Raw genomic sequence first — 16695 nt, 5'->3', positions numbered from 1 at the left:
TGCCTAGTCTCATCCGATGCTCTCCTCTGTGTCTCTCTGAGCGGATCCTGACCGTGAGGAATGGGATAGCTTCCTCACTTACAGTTTGTTCTGTCATTACCCGTTTGCTGTCGGAAGCCGTGGCCCATTCAGATGGCGCCGTGTTCTGTCCCCGGTCCTTTCCGGGTCTCTGTCTGGTTCCCGTCATTGAGAAGTGCTCGGTATTCCCACTATGCTCCTCCCCGCTGCGCCGTTCTGAACCATCCCTCTGAGGCGCCATTAAACTCGTGCCACAAGGTGCCTCCGGTGTGCCAGTTTCACTCCGCGGGGTCACTTCTCCCTCAGATCCATCCTTACAAACAGCAGCTGCCGATATGTTAATGCAGCTTCCTTGGAAATGTGCCGTTCTGTTCCGCTCCTTTGCCCCGGGAAGCCGAATGCGAGTGCCGTCTTGCCCGCCATTGGACGGCGATTCCTCTTTTCTAAAGTTCACAACACAGACTGATGCTGCCTGGCCCCAGTTTTTGCTGTGGGTGGATCACACAGAGGATTAATGATAGCGTGTGACACACTGACATGTTGGGAACTCTGTTACACACTGGGTCTCCCCCTTTGAGCCTCTCATTAACAGATTATTACATTATTCTTATTGGCATTTAGCAGACGCTCTTATCCAGAACAACTTACATAGGTAAGTTATCCATTTATACAGCTGGATATTTACTGAGGCAATTGTGGGTTAAGTACCTTGCCCAAGGGTACAACAGCAGTGCCCCAGTGTGGAATCAAACCGGTAACCTTTCGGTCACAAGTCCTGCTTCTTAACCACTATGCTACACTGCCTCCCACACAGCTGTGGCAAACCCCCACAACAGTGGGGTTGAGAAGAACACAGGCCTTTGCATTTTCATCTGATGCCAAACATCTATTTGAATCATCCATGCTTTCTTCAGTGTCTCTCTCCATTTATGCCACTGTGCTACAGACAGGAACTCACACGGTGTCCCATTTTCCCAATGCCTTGTGTTAAACCCATCAGGGCCGCCGTTCCAAGAAGTAAAATGCCAGTGTCAGTGGCATTGATACCCAAGACATTTTATAACATCCAGATTGCCTAATCCAACCTCCTCCAGCGTGTCTAAAATTTCTCAAGTGCGTGCTATGAACACCTCCATAGATCCTTCCTGCGATTTGAGTCAATACCCGGCTTTCTCACCTTGGTGCAATTATTGGGACAGAACAAATCGATCACACCAATACAATCTAGCATTCTCTGTTCCTGCTCTGCTTCTCAAAGTGGCCAGCGTGGCCTGTGTACCTGCATTGTAGGCTAAATACATCCAGGGGGGAAAAAAAGCACATTTATAACCTTCCTCCCAATTTTATTATCTCGCCCATGTCTCTAAAATTAGCATTCTGGTCTATTATCTCGCAACCACTGGTTGAACAAAGATGTTGGTTTGGATGGATTTCTGCTACTATTGCTTCTGAATAAAATGATGATTTTTTTTTTTATTTCACTTTGAGGTAGTCGTGGCGGAGACTGCAGATAAGCCACTTCCTGGGCTGTGGCAAGTGAGCCACGGCAGCCGGGGGGTTTCTAAAGGCCGTTTTCGCAGGCCTGTGTTTACCTGACACTTGGATTGACAGCGGAGTGATTGGAAATATCCACCATTCACCGGCGAGAACCCCTGAGTGCCAGGAAAAGTGCTTTTGTAGTCTGACTGTAATGGCCCAAGTTTGAATTGCAGGTTGAGGGAAATGGCTGTGCTCCGGGGGCTCACTCGGAGGACCTGATACGGCACAAATGATGCCGAGCGGCGGCGAGGGTCTCGCGTCAGGGCCATGAAAGAGAGACGGAAGAAAACGGTCCCAGGCTGTCATCTGAATACAGCCGCTCTAATCCCGTTCATGCGAGATGTCAGGAATGAGACTGGCACTGTCGTGAACAAAAGGGGGTAGCACGTTGATATAAAACGCTGTGGTATTTTGCATGCAGCGCATGACGGCAATCTCACTGACGGGCCACTCTAGTAGTGTTTTTTTTTTTAAATTCCATAACACGGCCAAGATTTTCAGGTTAACATTGGATTAAAGTCCAATTTTGAAACACTCGCCGTGCAAACAGCATCACCCTAGTTATGTTCATAAATATACATTGTAAAAATGGGAACTGAAAATTAAGGATTCTTTTGTATTATCAGAGATGGACCATAATTCTGTTAATGTAAGATGTGATATAAATGAAAGTGACTGAGGCAATTCCACTCTCCAAACTGTAGTATTGCGAATCCTTCCTCCCAAATATGTGAAGAAGGTCATCAGCAAAGCCTGAAACAAATAACATGAGTAATGACTGGGATGGGGGCCTTTTGGGAACTGAAAATGTGCAAGTCACAAGACAAATAAACGTTATGCAAATAAATACACTCAGTCCAAAACTACACAGAAACCTCACCCTCTAAAAAGGAAGTGGTTTAATTGATGAATGAAAGGAGAGTTCATAATCGCCTTCTCGTTATGAGAACAGCATTGATTTATTTCAAGAATTAGTCTGGAGCAGGTCTGCACCACTGCAGCACACTAGTGCATCTATTTGTAGAACATTCAAATGTTTACCACTGACATCACAGTTTGACACATTTAAGGTGGGAGTTCAAGTATACAGGAATAACATGAAACGGAACGCGATAGCACTGCTTATCGACTACCGTCCCAGCCAACCTGCAGTGCTTTGCTGTCTCCTACACCCCTTTAAACTTCACAGGATCGATGGCTTCGCAGACGTAACATGCGCAAGCTCGCAACAGCCGCGCTCATACCGGATTTAGAACCGGCAACCCTCAGGTTCCACATCCTACTGCTTCCGCGTGTGTATGAAACAAAATGACTCTACAGACGCAGAACCAGCAGGGGTCTTTGGAGTCTTTCACAGCACCTCGCTGGTTCTGCGGGTTTTGTACCCCTGGGGAGATATGGCTCTAATTAGCAGCTCGCTGCATACGTGCTCTGCCGTACGAATTTAACGCAGCATACTTGGTGCAGCAAAGTTTTGCGTCGCTTATTTGCTTTTTCTTACTATATGACTAGTTGTATGCCTTGGTTACATATTAATGATGTGAAAATTGGCTGGCTAGTCTGTGTCGGGAGAGAGACGTCGTGGCTCACCACACGCAACCAAAAGGTATTTGTAATACTTTAGCAGAAGCGAATGTGAGCAGTTAGCTAGCTACCTGCGGTGCTAGCCAAATGCATAGGATATATTTAGGCATGTTTATATTATCACAAGCGATTTGGGTATCTAGGTAGCCAACTAACTAGTTAGCCAACAGCTTGGTGAACCTTAAATTGCAAAATAATAGCAGTGGATAAGAAATAAACGGTGTGTTACATGACCAATGCTGATGGCCCACTCGCCCTCGCAATTGTTAGCTAGCTACTTCCTGCCATTTCAAACACATCCAAAGTAGTTTCCCAGCTATTTTGTAGCTATCTTCTTGTTTTAATAACAAACAGGAAATATTAAACCAGGGAAACGACAGACGGGTACGTTAGCCAACCACACCTCGGGAAATCAAACCGACCGACCAATCCCCTTAAAGAAGAACGGCGGGACTTCCTGTACGTGACGCAAATTTTACAGTCTAGCCTGGAAGCCCCACCTTTTGTGTTTCCCGCACCGTCAATCAAAATAGAAAAAACCGACTCGAATCACCGATCGCAGCCCGCCTTTGATTAAAATAATCATGTTTGGCGTTTAAATAAACCGAGAATCTCTCGATTTAAAAGATTCACGCTATGACTGGTACGTAACATTTAACCCGATTCAAGCATACCACCACCGGTGAGTTTGTACCCTAGCTAGCCATCTAGCTAAGTCTTTAGCTAATCTTTTTCAGCAGCTCAGCCAGCAGTTAGCTAGGTAGCTAACTGGCTACGATTTAGCCATCTAAACACTGCTAAACATTTAATTTGCAGCTAAATTCTTGCAAGCCGTCGGTAATGGAGCGTGATCTTTGATTGAAGTGTGTCGTGGTTTAGTTTAGCATCTGTTTGGTGTGCTTTTACCGTGCGGAAATTTGAGCTAGATGGTTTGTTTTGCCCAGTTTCCTTCTCTCTGTGCCTTTCTGTAGCCCCCGAACAGCCTGTGAAACAAGAGGAAATGGCTGCCTTAGACGTGGACAGCAGTCAAAGCGACTATCTACAGCAAGTAAGCGGCGGCGGAGATCAGGTATTTCTTTTCTAGCGTCGCCTCGCTCGCTCTTCTGCCAGGTTTGTTGTAAATGCATGGTGTTTTTGTGAAGTTCACACGTTTTAAATTTTGATGTTGGAGGCAAAAAAAAGTCGTACTTCCTGTGTCGCTCCGGACTAACGGCCACCCACTTTCTTCTTTTTAAACCCGCCCATTGTGGGTAGGACACTCCGTCACCGCTCGCTCTGCTGGCAGCTACCTGCAGCAAGATCGGGTCTCCCTCGGCAGAGGAGGATAACGGTGCTACCGCTGGCGTGGTAAGTCACCACCTCCGCTAGAAATGTAGCCAGCTAGCATAGCTGCCCGAGCTAAAATCAGCAGAAATCCGCCATGTGCCGATGCACGGCGGCGGCGTCTGCACAGCGGTCGCTCGGCTCGTACAGTTGCGTAAATTCGGCGTTAGTAGTACCCTCATGCATCGTAGTCATAACTGGCCGAGGGCAGTCACTAAAACGCTGGAGTTTGACTCTAACGCAAGGGTGGTCGTGAAGGTTTCCATGAACCTAAAGTCATCCGGAGGCGTTTTTAAATTTTTATTCTTTACATTTTTTTGTAATCCTAGTCTCGATTTTTTTAATGCCTCGTGGAATCGACGTTACACTCCTGTCCAGTGGGAATAAATAAATAAATAACGTGTGAACTAAATTTCCACGCGTTTGCCTCCCCACATCTCGCTTCCTTAACCTCAAAAGAAATCGAAGTTTGTTTTCCCCCAACAGTAGAATCTTGTCACATGTCAATGGTTGCAGAGTAGCAATGAACCGTCACGCGGTGCATCTGAGAACTTCCCTGTTCAGAAGTTCACTTTTAAAATTCAGAAGCAACTTTGACAGCTCTACACGCCTGGGACGGAGAATGTCACGGAACTTTTGAAAAAGAGACCCGGGCATGTAGTTGATCTGAAGTTGATCACATCAGCTTAAAAATGGTGAAAAGATGCATTGGTTTTGAAAAGGCCGATGTCCCTAACTGATGTGCATTGCGCATTTGGCGTTTCAAAGTCAAAGCACTTTGACTTTTTGCTGGAAAACTGGCATGATCTGTTAGTGTGTAGGATGCACCCGCAGTGCAGTATTAACCACCTATTTCTTTCACGTTCCAGACCACAGACCTCACATCCATACAGTTAACAGGGACGTCAGACAGATGGGAGGTACTGGCTCCCACGGCAACGATAAAGGAGGAGCCGGGCATCGTGCATATTCCCAACGCCGGGATCGTGACGTCGAACGGACAGTACGTGCTTCCCCTCCAGAACCTCCAGAGCCAGTCGATTTTCGTCACCTCGGGGACCGACGCGGCCGCCAACGCAGTGCCTAACATCCAGTACCAGGTGATCCCGCAGATCCAGACGGCGGACGGCCAGCTGGGCTTCCCGGCATCCACCGTGGATGGGGCCACCCTGAGCCAGGACGCCTCGGGGCAGATCCAGATCCTGCAGGACGCAGGCCAGGGCCTGGGTGCCGCGACGGGGGCTGCCTCCGCTGACCTCCTCACCAACACGCAGAACCTCATATCACAGACTGGCCACGTCCAGCAGATCCAAGGACTGCCCATTGGCAGCTCCGCGTACAGCAGCCAGGGACAGGTTGTTACTAACGTGCCTGTCGGGCTGCCGGGGAACATCACCTTCGTACCCATAAACAGCGTGGACTTGGACTCCCTGGGGCTGTCGGGGGCGCAGACGATAGCCACGGGGGTCACCCCCGACGGGCAGCTGATCATGACCGGCCAGCCGCTGGGCGGTGCGGAGGGCGGCGACAAGACGGGGGATCAGATCACGCAAGCGCTGTCTGCAGGCGGCGACTCCGGCAGCCACCAGGACATGTACGCGCAGGCGACCTCGTCCTCCCAGCTGCCCGAGACGATAGACGGCACGGGGGTGCTGACGCAGGCCGCCATGGGCGACCAGGCCGACCCGGCGGGCCTCCCCGAGGGCTACGCCCAGCAGAACCAGGCCCAGGCAGGGGCCTCAGCGCAGCCCGTGGTGCAGCTGCAGCAAGTGGCGGCACACGGGGGCGAGGCGGGGGCTCAGGGCCTCCCCAGCCAGCAGATCCAGGCCGCGGGGCAGACGCTGCAGAACCTGCAGCTCATCAACCCCGGGACCTTCCTCATCCAGGCGCAGACGGTCACGCCCACCGGCCAGATCCAATGGCAGACCTTCCAGGTGCAGGGGGTGCAGAACCTACAGAACCTGCAGCTCCCGGGTGCCGGCTCCCAGCAGATCACCCTGGCGCCGGTGCAGGCCGTGTCCCTCGGCCAGGGCGGGGAGCTGGGCTCCAGCCCCGTCAGCATCAGCGCCGGCCAGATCCCCAACCTGCAGACGGTGACGGTGAACTCGGTGGCCCAGACCGGGATCCAGTTCCAGCAGGCCGAGGACACGGGCAGCCCTGGAGGTACAAAACGGTGCATCACACCCTGGGTGTGCTCTAAGAGCCATGGTCTGTGACTTAGGCTGACCCCATAAGACACAAAAAATTTTTTAAAATAGATGCCTACACAGTTCCCCTTCATCAGATCAGTCTTAGTGCCCGATTTTGGCACCCTGTTGGTCGTGTCACCTAAAGGTCTCCAGGAGAATCTTATTTTAAGAATGGTCAGCTTAATCAACGCCAGTGTTTAGATGTGTCAAATGGATGTGGATTTTTCTAGCAGAGTTTTATTTTCCTTGTTTGTACAGTCCCTTTTAAAGTCTTGGTTTCAATAGAAATTGTCACTAAGTACAGTGAGCCGCTGAAATTGACTGCTTCTGCACTAGTGTGGGGCAGAGGCTATGATTTCAGACGGTGGTGTGTAGTGGGTCCGGCAGGGCCCTGTCGAGAACACACTGTTCCTGAGAGTAACCCGGCACGGGTAAACCCAGGGATCAGTCTAAGGAGATTGCCTTTTCATAACTCTCTCTGCGCTCTGAACAAAAGTTCCCGCATGAAGGGCACGCCTCGCACGCACAGCTCCCCTCAAATGCCCCGTTCGGCCTGACCCGTGTCTGCATGCTGAGCTGAGCTAAGCGGAGTTGTTACAGCCTCTCAGGGCCTCGGGCCTTTGCTGTGCTCGGGACGGAGCTTTGATCAGGAGGGTCCCGGAGGCGGAAGGGGGGTGACCTCATCAAAGGGATGCAGCGACAGGGTGGCTGGGGCTCAGGGCACATCCGGCTCGGCAGTATTTCTTTACTTGTTGGTTTCAGACAGTATCCCATGGTTCCCTGGGAGAAGTTGATGGGTGACATGCTCTCAGGTTCTGTGTCTGCATTGAAACGGATGCCTGTTTTCTACAAGTGGAAAGAGAGGACCTTTTCTATTGATTTCAGCAAAACCAATCTGTTTTTAAAGGACTTTTGGATAACTTTTGGTATTAGCTGTGAATTTGAAATGCTCTTAAATGGCCCTGCATACAGATTTTTGTTGTATGTGTTCATATGAAAGCCTTTGGTCCCATATTAGAAAGAATCTATTCAGTCCTGAGCATTTTACCTGCGTATTATAATATAGGCTGAAGACAACAGCTGGTGAACCATAGAAATGCTAAGTTTAAAAGGCTTCAATAATAGCTTTTTTGGCCGCTAGCCTAGCTGGAAGCGTGCTTTGATCTTTAGGCTTCAGGATGGAATGTGTATAATGCCAGGTTCAGTGTGCTGTGTTACTTAACTATTCCCCATATTTAAATGACAAAGGAGGCATGTTATGCCTTGTTTGTACTAGCAGGTATTGAGGTGCACTTAAACTTCACCATGCTAAAAAGTCTGCTTTAACTTCCAGACAGGTGTGGGTGAGGTGTACTGAAAACAGGTCACTCCAGGTACAGGTAGCGACTGACTGCAGTGTAGCCAGGGTATGCTTATAGTACAGCATTAAGGGGCAACATAGTCATTTATGGAGGGGCTTCTCTGAGTGATCTAGACTGGACTGAAATGCCTCGTTGAAACAAGTTTCTACTGTTATAGCAAGGCAGAAATTACTTTACATTAGCTTAGTATACGCACTAACACAGTGCAGCTTGCACACCTTAAGCACCTCAACAAGGCCAGGTTTTGACAAGCACTGTCAGAAATCAGCCTGTTATTGAAGCTGATGTAAAATTATTACATTTTTGCTTGGCAGAAGCGTGTGTCCAGCTTAAAGGTTCTAGACGTTATCTGTTCACACGCCTGGGTATTTATATTGGAGTAATCACCTTGACCAAGGGTACAATAGCAGTGCCCAGCAGGGAATGGAGCCTGTGGGTTGTGAGCCCTGCTCCTTACCGCTGCGTGATGCTGCAGGTAAAGAATCGCGCCCTCGCCCCCTCCCCGCTGGATGAAGCTGTGTTATGACCAACCTGTCCCTCTCCCTCCTCAGATATCCAGATCAAGGAGGAGCCGGATTCGGAGGCGTGGCAGCTGGGCTCGGACTCCACCCTGAACCCCAGTGACCTGTCCCACCTGCGTGTGCGGCTGGTGGACGACGAGATGGAGCCGCACAGCCAGGAGGGCAAGAGACTGCGCAGGGTGGCCTGCACCTGCCCCAACTGCAAGGAGGCCGGCGGCAGGTGAGCTGACCCCAGATCAGATCAGCTCCCCCAAATCCGCTGTTTCATTCCTGGCACACTGAACCCAGATCAGCTCTCCAAACTCCCTTTCTCACTACTGACATGCTGACCCCAGATCTGACACCCATGTTCCCTTTTTCATTGCTGAAATCCCTCGACAAGGTCAGGTTTTGACAAGCACTGTCAGCCATCAGACAGTTATTGAAGCTGATGCAAAATTATTGCGTTTTTGCTTGGCTGATGCTCATATCCAGCTTACAGGTTCTACACATTATTCATTCATAGAGCTGGGTATTTACTGCATCAGTTGAGGTTCTCACCCAAGGACATAACTGCGGTGGCTAAATGCAGCCGGCAGCCTCTGGGTTATGAGTCCTACCTCTTACCTCTGCGCCTCGCTAATCCTCCAAATTCAAAATCATCTTTGGTTTGAATGAATGGAAATCTTTTGAGGAGTCCACCTGTCCAGTGGTGAAACAGAGGTTACTGGTCCTACTGCTCTTTATGTAGTTATAAAATATACAATATGGTACTATAATACATATATGTTCTGTCTTGTTCTCTCAGTGTTATTGCTTTAAGCACTTCGGTCCACAGAATGTTGTTGTGTGATTCAGTTGTCATTATTTTAACGTGCATTGGTGCTGCAGAGGGTCCAACATGGGGAAGAAGAAGCAGCATATCTGCCACATGCCGGGCTGCGGGAAGGTGTACGGGAAGACGTCCCACCTGCGGGCACACCTGCGCTGGCACTCCGGGGAGCGGCCCTTCGTCTGCACCTGGATGTTCTGCGGGAAGCGGTTCACGCGCAGCGATGAGCTGCAGCGGCACAGGCGGACACACACGGGTACGCGGTCCGATCCCCGAACTCCGCCCCCTGATCCCGCTCCCCCGAACGAGCTCCCCAATCCCACACCCGTTCCTCGACCCGCTCCCTGCAGAGCGCTGCCTGTCTCTGCTTTCCCCGGGGGTTCGAGTCTCAGTGAGCTACTCGGACGGCTTCGCTGTCGCTTTGAATGGAATTGAATTGAATACAGCTTATTCATCCCCAGAGGGGAAGTTGTGATTGCTGCCACTAGCAGACGTGGACAGAGAGCCCAGACATACATCAGAAGACACAGTGACATGGGGACACATGACTCAGACTAGGTCACATGTGCCTTACTTATTGCGAAAAAATGGGGAAAACAACAAAATGGCCCAAAGAGCTTGATATTATGCAAAAGGGTTTATATATATATATATATATATATATGTGTGTGTGTGTGTGTGTGTGTGTGTGTGTGTTGGTATATGTGTATATGTATATATAATGTGTACGTGTGTGTGTATATATGTACGTAGAAACACACACAGTGCGTATAGATTTGTTCTCCTGTAGCTGAAAGCCTCCTTCTCTTCTTCGCGTCACAGGGGAGAAGAAGTTCGTTTGCCCGGAATGTTCCAAGCGCTTCATGCGCAGCGACCACCTGGCCAAGCACATCAAGACGCACCAGAACAAGAAGGGCGTGAACTCGAGCGGGGCCGCGCTGGCGGCGGTGGCAGAGGCGGCGGCCGGGTCCTCGGACAGCATCATCACGGCGGGCGGCACCACCCTCATCCTCACCAACATGGGGACGGTGAACTCGGCCAGCGCGCAGGAGATCCTGTCCGGCTCCGAAATCCCTTTACAGCTCGTCACCGTCTCCGCCAGCGAGGTGATGGAGTGACAGCGGCCGCCCCCGTCACAAGAACCTCTCAGCCTCTCCCCTTTTTCCTTCCCCCTCCCCACCCCCCTTATTTTTTATATATATATAAATATATATATTTTAAAAAGAATTATCAGTTTATGTTCATTAGCAGTCTTTTTACAGATGGGGCAAAAAAAAACATTAAATGTAGTTCCAATACACACACTGAAATGCCTTATTTTGTACAATATTCTGTAGTATACAATGGTGCAGTTGCATGTGTTTATTTTTTTTTTTAAGCTACTGGACACTATGTAATTGTTCTGAGGAAAGCGTTCCTGTAAAAAGAATGAACGGTACAGGAAGGAGGAATGGGCTTACCGCCGGGACGGTTGTATAGTAAATGGACTTGTGGATGTGTACTTTCAGTGTGGCTAAGGTGCCTCCAATCCCTCTGAGCAAAACAGGAAATGACATCACAGGTCAGTCCAAAACCAGGAAGTGATGCCGCATGTCGGTCCACCTTTCTTTCAGGCGCCGTGTTCTTGCTCGAGCCCAAATGTGTCTTCATTTAAAAGTTTTGCTTTTCCTCACCTCTATGTGTGTATCTGCAGGCTATTTTTTATTTAGTCCCTCCTCGATCATGCTTAACGTTCAAATTGGGACTTTTCCAAACTGTCCACTTTGTTTCATCACCTGTTCTGTCGTGACTCAAGGAAATTTGCAGGTGGCAAAAATGAAACAATCATGTAACAGAAAAGCTTTGGTATTGCCAGTTTTTACTCCCTGTGTCTATCTCAATGTTCAGTATGCATTATTTGCGAATCAAGTCTGAGCGAAAAGCTATTTATAGTGGGCTTTCCTTAGTAAACAGGTTTTGTTGTACGGGAAGCTATTCCTTTTTAATTCCATTTAAATATGTATAAATATTCAAATGTGTTACTTTTTGTAAAACTGCATTTTCAGATGGATCACAATTAAAGTCTGAATCCTTTCTATGAAAAAGCCATGCTGAAGGGTTGAGTTGCCAAAATTTGACTTCATTCTCAGAGCGACCCCGGTTGCCCAGTAAGGCCAGACCGTTTGGTGGCACATACTTCCACAGGGCAGTGGTCTAAAGTGGGTTATGTAGCTATAGATTGTCCAATATGGCCAAGGACCAAACGCAATGGGTTCCTGCAGATGCCATGTCTGTGTTGTGTCAAGATGTAAATTTCAGGGTCTTTTTTTTTTTCTTCTTTTTTTTTTTTTTGCTTTATGAAGTGAACCCCAAAACTAACACAACTGCCCCCACCCACCTCTACCACCTGGACGACCCTCTAGACTGTGTGACCTCACTCAGAGAATCGGGGTCCCCAATTCACTAGAGAGGAAATCTTTTTATTACGACTGCCACTATACTAATCACCTGCGGTTTGATAATGGTCTTTTTGTATAAACCTCACATTTTTATATAATGACCAAGTGTGTGTAGGCTATGCATTCTTTTTTTTTTTGCTCTGTCAATATGTACCTGTCTTTTCTCCTTTTTAATATATTTCCCAGTTTTTTCCTCCCTCTAGAGAAGGGACAATGACATTCATTATGCAGGTTGTGTAATGTAAGGTTGAAGTGAATGAATTGTGAGTGATATACAATCTTGTTGCTGGCATTAATTACTCCAGTGACCAGAATTTTGAAAAAAACTTTGTTTTCTTTTTGTAAAAAAAAGACAGCAAAGGAACAATATTTTATATTGTAACATAAGGCCACGTGAGACACTACCTTGATGTAATTGAAATATATTATACCCCCAGTGGTCATTAATAAAACACTATTTTTACATTTGATTTGATAGTTTTTCCTCAAATCTTTGTACACTCAGGCATTGTTAAAATGTTACGTGTTCAGTCAAGGTTTGAGATGGTAGCTTATTAACATCAGGGAGTCCATATGGCCTTTTTTTATGAATTATGACTATTATAGGATTTTGTGCAGTATCCACATTCTAGAAGCCATTTTTTAAAATCTCGTACTAAAATGACTAAACGTTTCTGTGTGGTGAGGTGTCTTGTCTTTTTTCCTCAGTGGTGGAGGATGTCCCTGTATGATAGGTGCTTTCGATAGGATCGTGCCTTTTCCTGTAATGGTGTTGAGCTCCAGTGGGCAGAGAAGATAAGGACTCCAGCCCCTCCTCAGTGTTGGGAACTCTGTTGGTGTATACCGTGGCCATCAGCTAGGTCCCAGACAGACCTTAATGCTGTTGCAGAGTCACGGTCAAATCAATGCATCTGAGGCTACCCAGTTAAATTGCATACATTAATTTAATGTCCTGTTTGCCCAGCACTGGTCCTGTTATGACTATTGTATCAACTGCTTACAATGAATTTGGCCTCCCAGAGCTGATGTCTGAATGCTAATCAGGGTTTGGCACCTCCTGTCTCATGCAGTTCCATGAAGAGAAAAATGTTTGCACGTTATATGTAGGTGTTTGCGGTAACAGAAAGATGAAATTAAAGGTGTTTACTTTTTTGCAGATATCATCCCTTTAAACGTCATTGTGTCTCTTTTCAGTCATGCTTAATCGATTCTCCAGAAATTGCTGAAGGCCAATAAAAGTTATTTGAAGTGCAAGGTCATTGTAGTCAAAGTCGATGAAGTTGAATACCAGTTGATTTGCTGAAAAGGACACAATGACCATAAATAAGCAGTTAGTTGTATCTTTCACTTGTGCCTCATCTGTTTCTTGTGTTCCCATACCAACCACAAAAAAAACAGCTCAATCAAGGCCAAGTACTCAAGAGCCAGTATGCACATTGTGGCCCCAGGACCAGGGCGGTGGAACACTGCATTCGATCATATCCTCTAATGGATCCCTCTGAGGTTCTGTTATGCAGGTAGAAAAATGCAAGTTGGGCAAATAAAGAGATGGATCTGTCCTCCTTGTGATTGACAGTGTCTGGAGAAGGGCTCCTATTGGGAGGAACAGCGTCTGTTGGTTTTCATGTTATAGGTATTGTGCATGTTGTGGGGCTTCTCCCACCTCTCTAGGGCAGCGCTTCCCAAGGCCCCGTGGCTCAAAGGGGAAATGCAACAGCAGCAGCAGACGTGCATGGTGTGGCATGGCTGGTCCCAGATCTCTGCCCGATTCATTCAGTGTTACAGCCTCAGGCACATTGTGCACTGGTGCATGTTACTGCTGATCTGGGATCAGTTTGACCAGTGGTGAGGGGGTGTGTCTGGAGCTCTGGAGTTGAAGGAGCAGGTGGGTGTGAGGGCGCCAGGTGACCCTCCGACTCCTGCCCCTAGCATCTGCAGCATTCTGTTGATGTTGCTGGACTGCACTAGATCCTGAAAAACAAAATGGCATATACAGACATCTGGTACAGACCTCTTATTTTTGATTGTATGCATCATGTTTTGACTATTAGGAATATACATGATACAGATCTATTGAAGAATGACTGTAAAATGTGCTTTTCAATATGCAGTTATGCATGCAAGGGTTTCAGGCTGTAAGCAAAACAAATACCCATATAAAGTGGCCCTCTCATGAGAAGCACTTTTCTGTAATAATCCAATCACAATGGGCGAATACGTTCTGAGAGGAGTACGCTCTGTACCTGTGTGGGTTTGCTCCAAACTGCGTCCAGCAGGCCTGCGTTTCTTCTCTGTCAAAACGGGGCCAAACGCAGTCGCAGCACTTGCTCATTTAAGATTGCAGGGAAAAAATGCGCCTCTTTATGAGGAAACAATCTAATCCCTAGCGTGCAGACTCCACTACACGCCTGGCTCTTCTGCTGGAGGGCTTCTCTGAGAGAGAGATGCATTGGAGCCAGCTGGATCCCTTTGTTCAGGGGAACATAATTAAGAGTGCTGTATGAAAGCCTTTATCTGGCGAATCAAAGTGCCGAGCAGACGGTCTCAAATTCGACGCAGCTCGACCGGGAACCGGTGTCAAAAAGTGCAGCCTGTAAACGTTTTTAAAAAAAAAAAAAAAAGGACACGTCCATTTTGGTAGTTCTGCTCATTTGCATAATCTAATTAATTCGATTCATTGTAATGCGATACCAAATGGCACGGTGAACGCAGAATGACAGTTTGAGTTAATGAAATGTGTTAACGGTATCATCGTTTGCTTGTATGTTAATTAGCCCAATTAATTTCCTCTCCACGCTAATATTGTAATAATGCCATGCTCCCCCTGCAGGTATCTGGAACACTGGGAAACGGGTCTCTGAGTCGTGTGCGTCTGGTTTTCATTAAGGCACAGTGCATCTGAACCAGGGCTAGAGGGCAGGTGGGGTCCTGTTAAGCTCGGGTATCTTCTAAGGTGCCTGCAGAATCGGTCAGTGGTGTGCATCACTTCTGTTTTTGGTTTCGTCAGTCATTGATCTTAGAACTCATAACTGGGCAGCCCACATGAAAGGAGGGGAGTGTCTTCGGCATGGTGAAAAAGCAAGATTGAAAAGTGCTTCCTTTCTCGTTCACATTTACGTTACATTTTACTTTTTTCCCATTTGGCAGACACTTTTATCCAAAACGACTTAGTGAGGCAGAATACAACACAAGCAAAAAGCTATTTAAGAGTCAACAATATTGGAAGCACAGCATGACAAAGTTTCAGTACTTAGCCAGACAAGGTACAAGCTCTGTATCTATCTCTTTTAATGTTTGTTTCTGAGTTCAGACCTTATTTCAAGTGAGATGAGAACTTGTAGCATAATTGTTATGAGGTGCTTTTTCTCTCTTGTGTAAGGGTTAATCCCCCGCAGCTGGGGTGACCACTCACCTCTCGATCTCTCTCTACCTGGGTGAAGAGGAGCTCTGCGGTCATGGTGGAGACCAGCATCCTGCCAGAGCCCCCGGCGCCATGGCTGACGGACACATTGATTTTGGGAGAGGGTCTTCACCCGCCTGCACCTCAGGGCTGATAAGTGGAATCGCTTCATCGCTGCTGAGGAGATCTGGAAGTTTCCGCTGGACTTTGTAGATAAAGGTTGACACGAGCAGCCGATCCCCTTCGCCGGGCCATGAGGAAGGCAGAATGAGAGAGAGACGGACAGGTGTGAGTGATAAACTCAGAAGGACTGGAGACAGGCAGTATTTCAGGTGAAACGCGAGGTGTTTACTGCCTTATCAAACGCTGAAATTCAGTTTGTGTTTGTGAATTTATGTTAGGAGAGCATTCCTCAGGCAATTCTAGTGTGTGATATTTCCAACTTTGTGTCTACTTATATAAATATTTATATATAAATGTCTAAATAGAACATATAATATAATATAGGAGAGACCTTCTTCTTAGATGTGGAAAGCCCAATGCTTTTGTCCCAGTTGTGTCATAGGAAGACACTTTACACACACCTTCATACTGGCAGACCATGAGTACCTGACTGACCAGCAGGGGTCGCTGGTGAGCAAAGGGAAAAGCCCCTGGCTGACCCACCCACTTCTATATCCCAGATTGAAGGCAGCTAATTTGTTCCGCGACTGTGGGCTCCTGGTAGGTGAGGACATGGCTGGGACTGTACCAGGGCCGCAGTGCTCAGCCTTGCATTTGAAACCACAAGCGTTCCTACTGACTGAACCACCCAGGAGCCCCTGGTCTCTCCATGGAAACGTGACGCGATGTTGAAGGAGATCTGCAGTGGCAAGGAGGGCCTGAGCAGCTGTGAGCTCTCTCTGTAGGCCTTTGCAGAAAGCGCTGTCCTCAACCCAGAGTCCACACCGCAGGTCATCATAAATCAGGGTCCATCTCAAAGCAGAGTTTACATATGCAATTACCAGCAGAGGCAGTACATTAGAGACATCATGGAGAGGAACTCCAGCCAAGCCACTGCACATTCAGAGACAGATCCAACAAAATGCAACAGAAATGTGAGAAACGGCATATCGATACATTTTAAGAATGCCTGCAATGCAACTTTGGTCATGGGGTTTCCAGGGCCCACAGTCCTCTCTTGTAGTTTATATTAGAATGGCAGTTCTGTGTTTCTGTAGGTTAATGAATTTATTGAACACTGAACACAAATTCTCTGAGTGATACAGTCAACTGTGTTGTGCATTTCAGGAAAAAACATCAGTCTAGATGAAGGCCTCTGGACCTGACAAAGAAAATTATGTAAAGAAAACCGTTCCTAGCCTGTTTCTAAGGTCTCACCTTTCAATCTAATTGGGATCTTTATCCCTTTTTTGTCAAAAATTCAGATATCAAACATGGGAAAGATCACAGACAGCCTGAATTGGGCTAAAAGCAGCTACTACTCGACATCCATCATCATCTTGAAAGAG

The 16695-nt window shown here is 47.5% G+C and overlaps 1 protein-coding gene across 3 annotated transcripts; it reads left to right on the top strand.

Moving 5' to 3' along the window:
• Window positions 1–3528: 3528 nt before the first annotated feature.
• On the top strand, window positions 3529–12256 carry sp3a (sp3a transcription factor). 3 transcript variants are annotated; one of them, XM_036545818.1, is made up of 7 exons: window positions 3529–3784; window positions 4113–4210; window positions 4396–4488; window positions 5334–6627; window positions 8566–8755; window positions 9406–9602; window positions 10169–12256. In XM_036545818.1, exons 1-7 carry the CDS (start codon window positions 3778–3780, stop codon window positions 10462–10464), a joined length of 2175 nt encoding a protein of 724 aa, XP_036401711.1. In that variant the 5' UTR covers window positions 3529–3777; the 3' UTR covers window positions 10465–12256. The 3 variants fall into 3 exon arrangements, with proteins under 3 accessions (XP_036401711.1, XP_036401712.1, XP_036401713.1); XM_036545819.1 differs by having other exon boundaries at window positions 3529–3823; XM_036545820.1 differs by lacking the exon at window positions 4396–4488.
• The last annotated feature ends 4439 nt before the right edge of the window (window positions 12257–16695 follow it).

The sequence above is a fragment of the Megalops cyprinoides genome, chromosome 14, assembly GCF_013368585.1.
Source record: "Megalops cyprinoides isolate fMegCyp1 chromosome 14, fMegCyp1.pri, whole genome shotgun sequence".
NCBI lineage: Eukaryota > Metazoa > Chordata > Actinopteri > Elopiformes > Megalopidae > Megalops > Megalops cyprinoides.
This window is presented reverse-complemented; position numbering and strand designations above follow the sequence as displayed.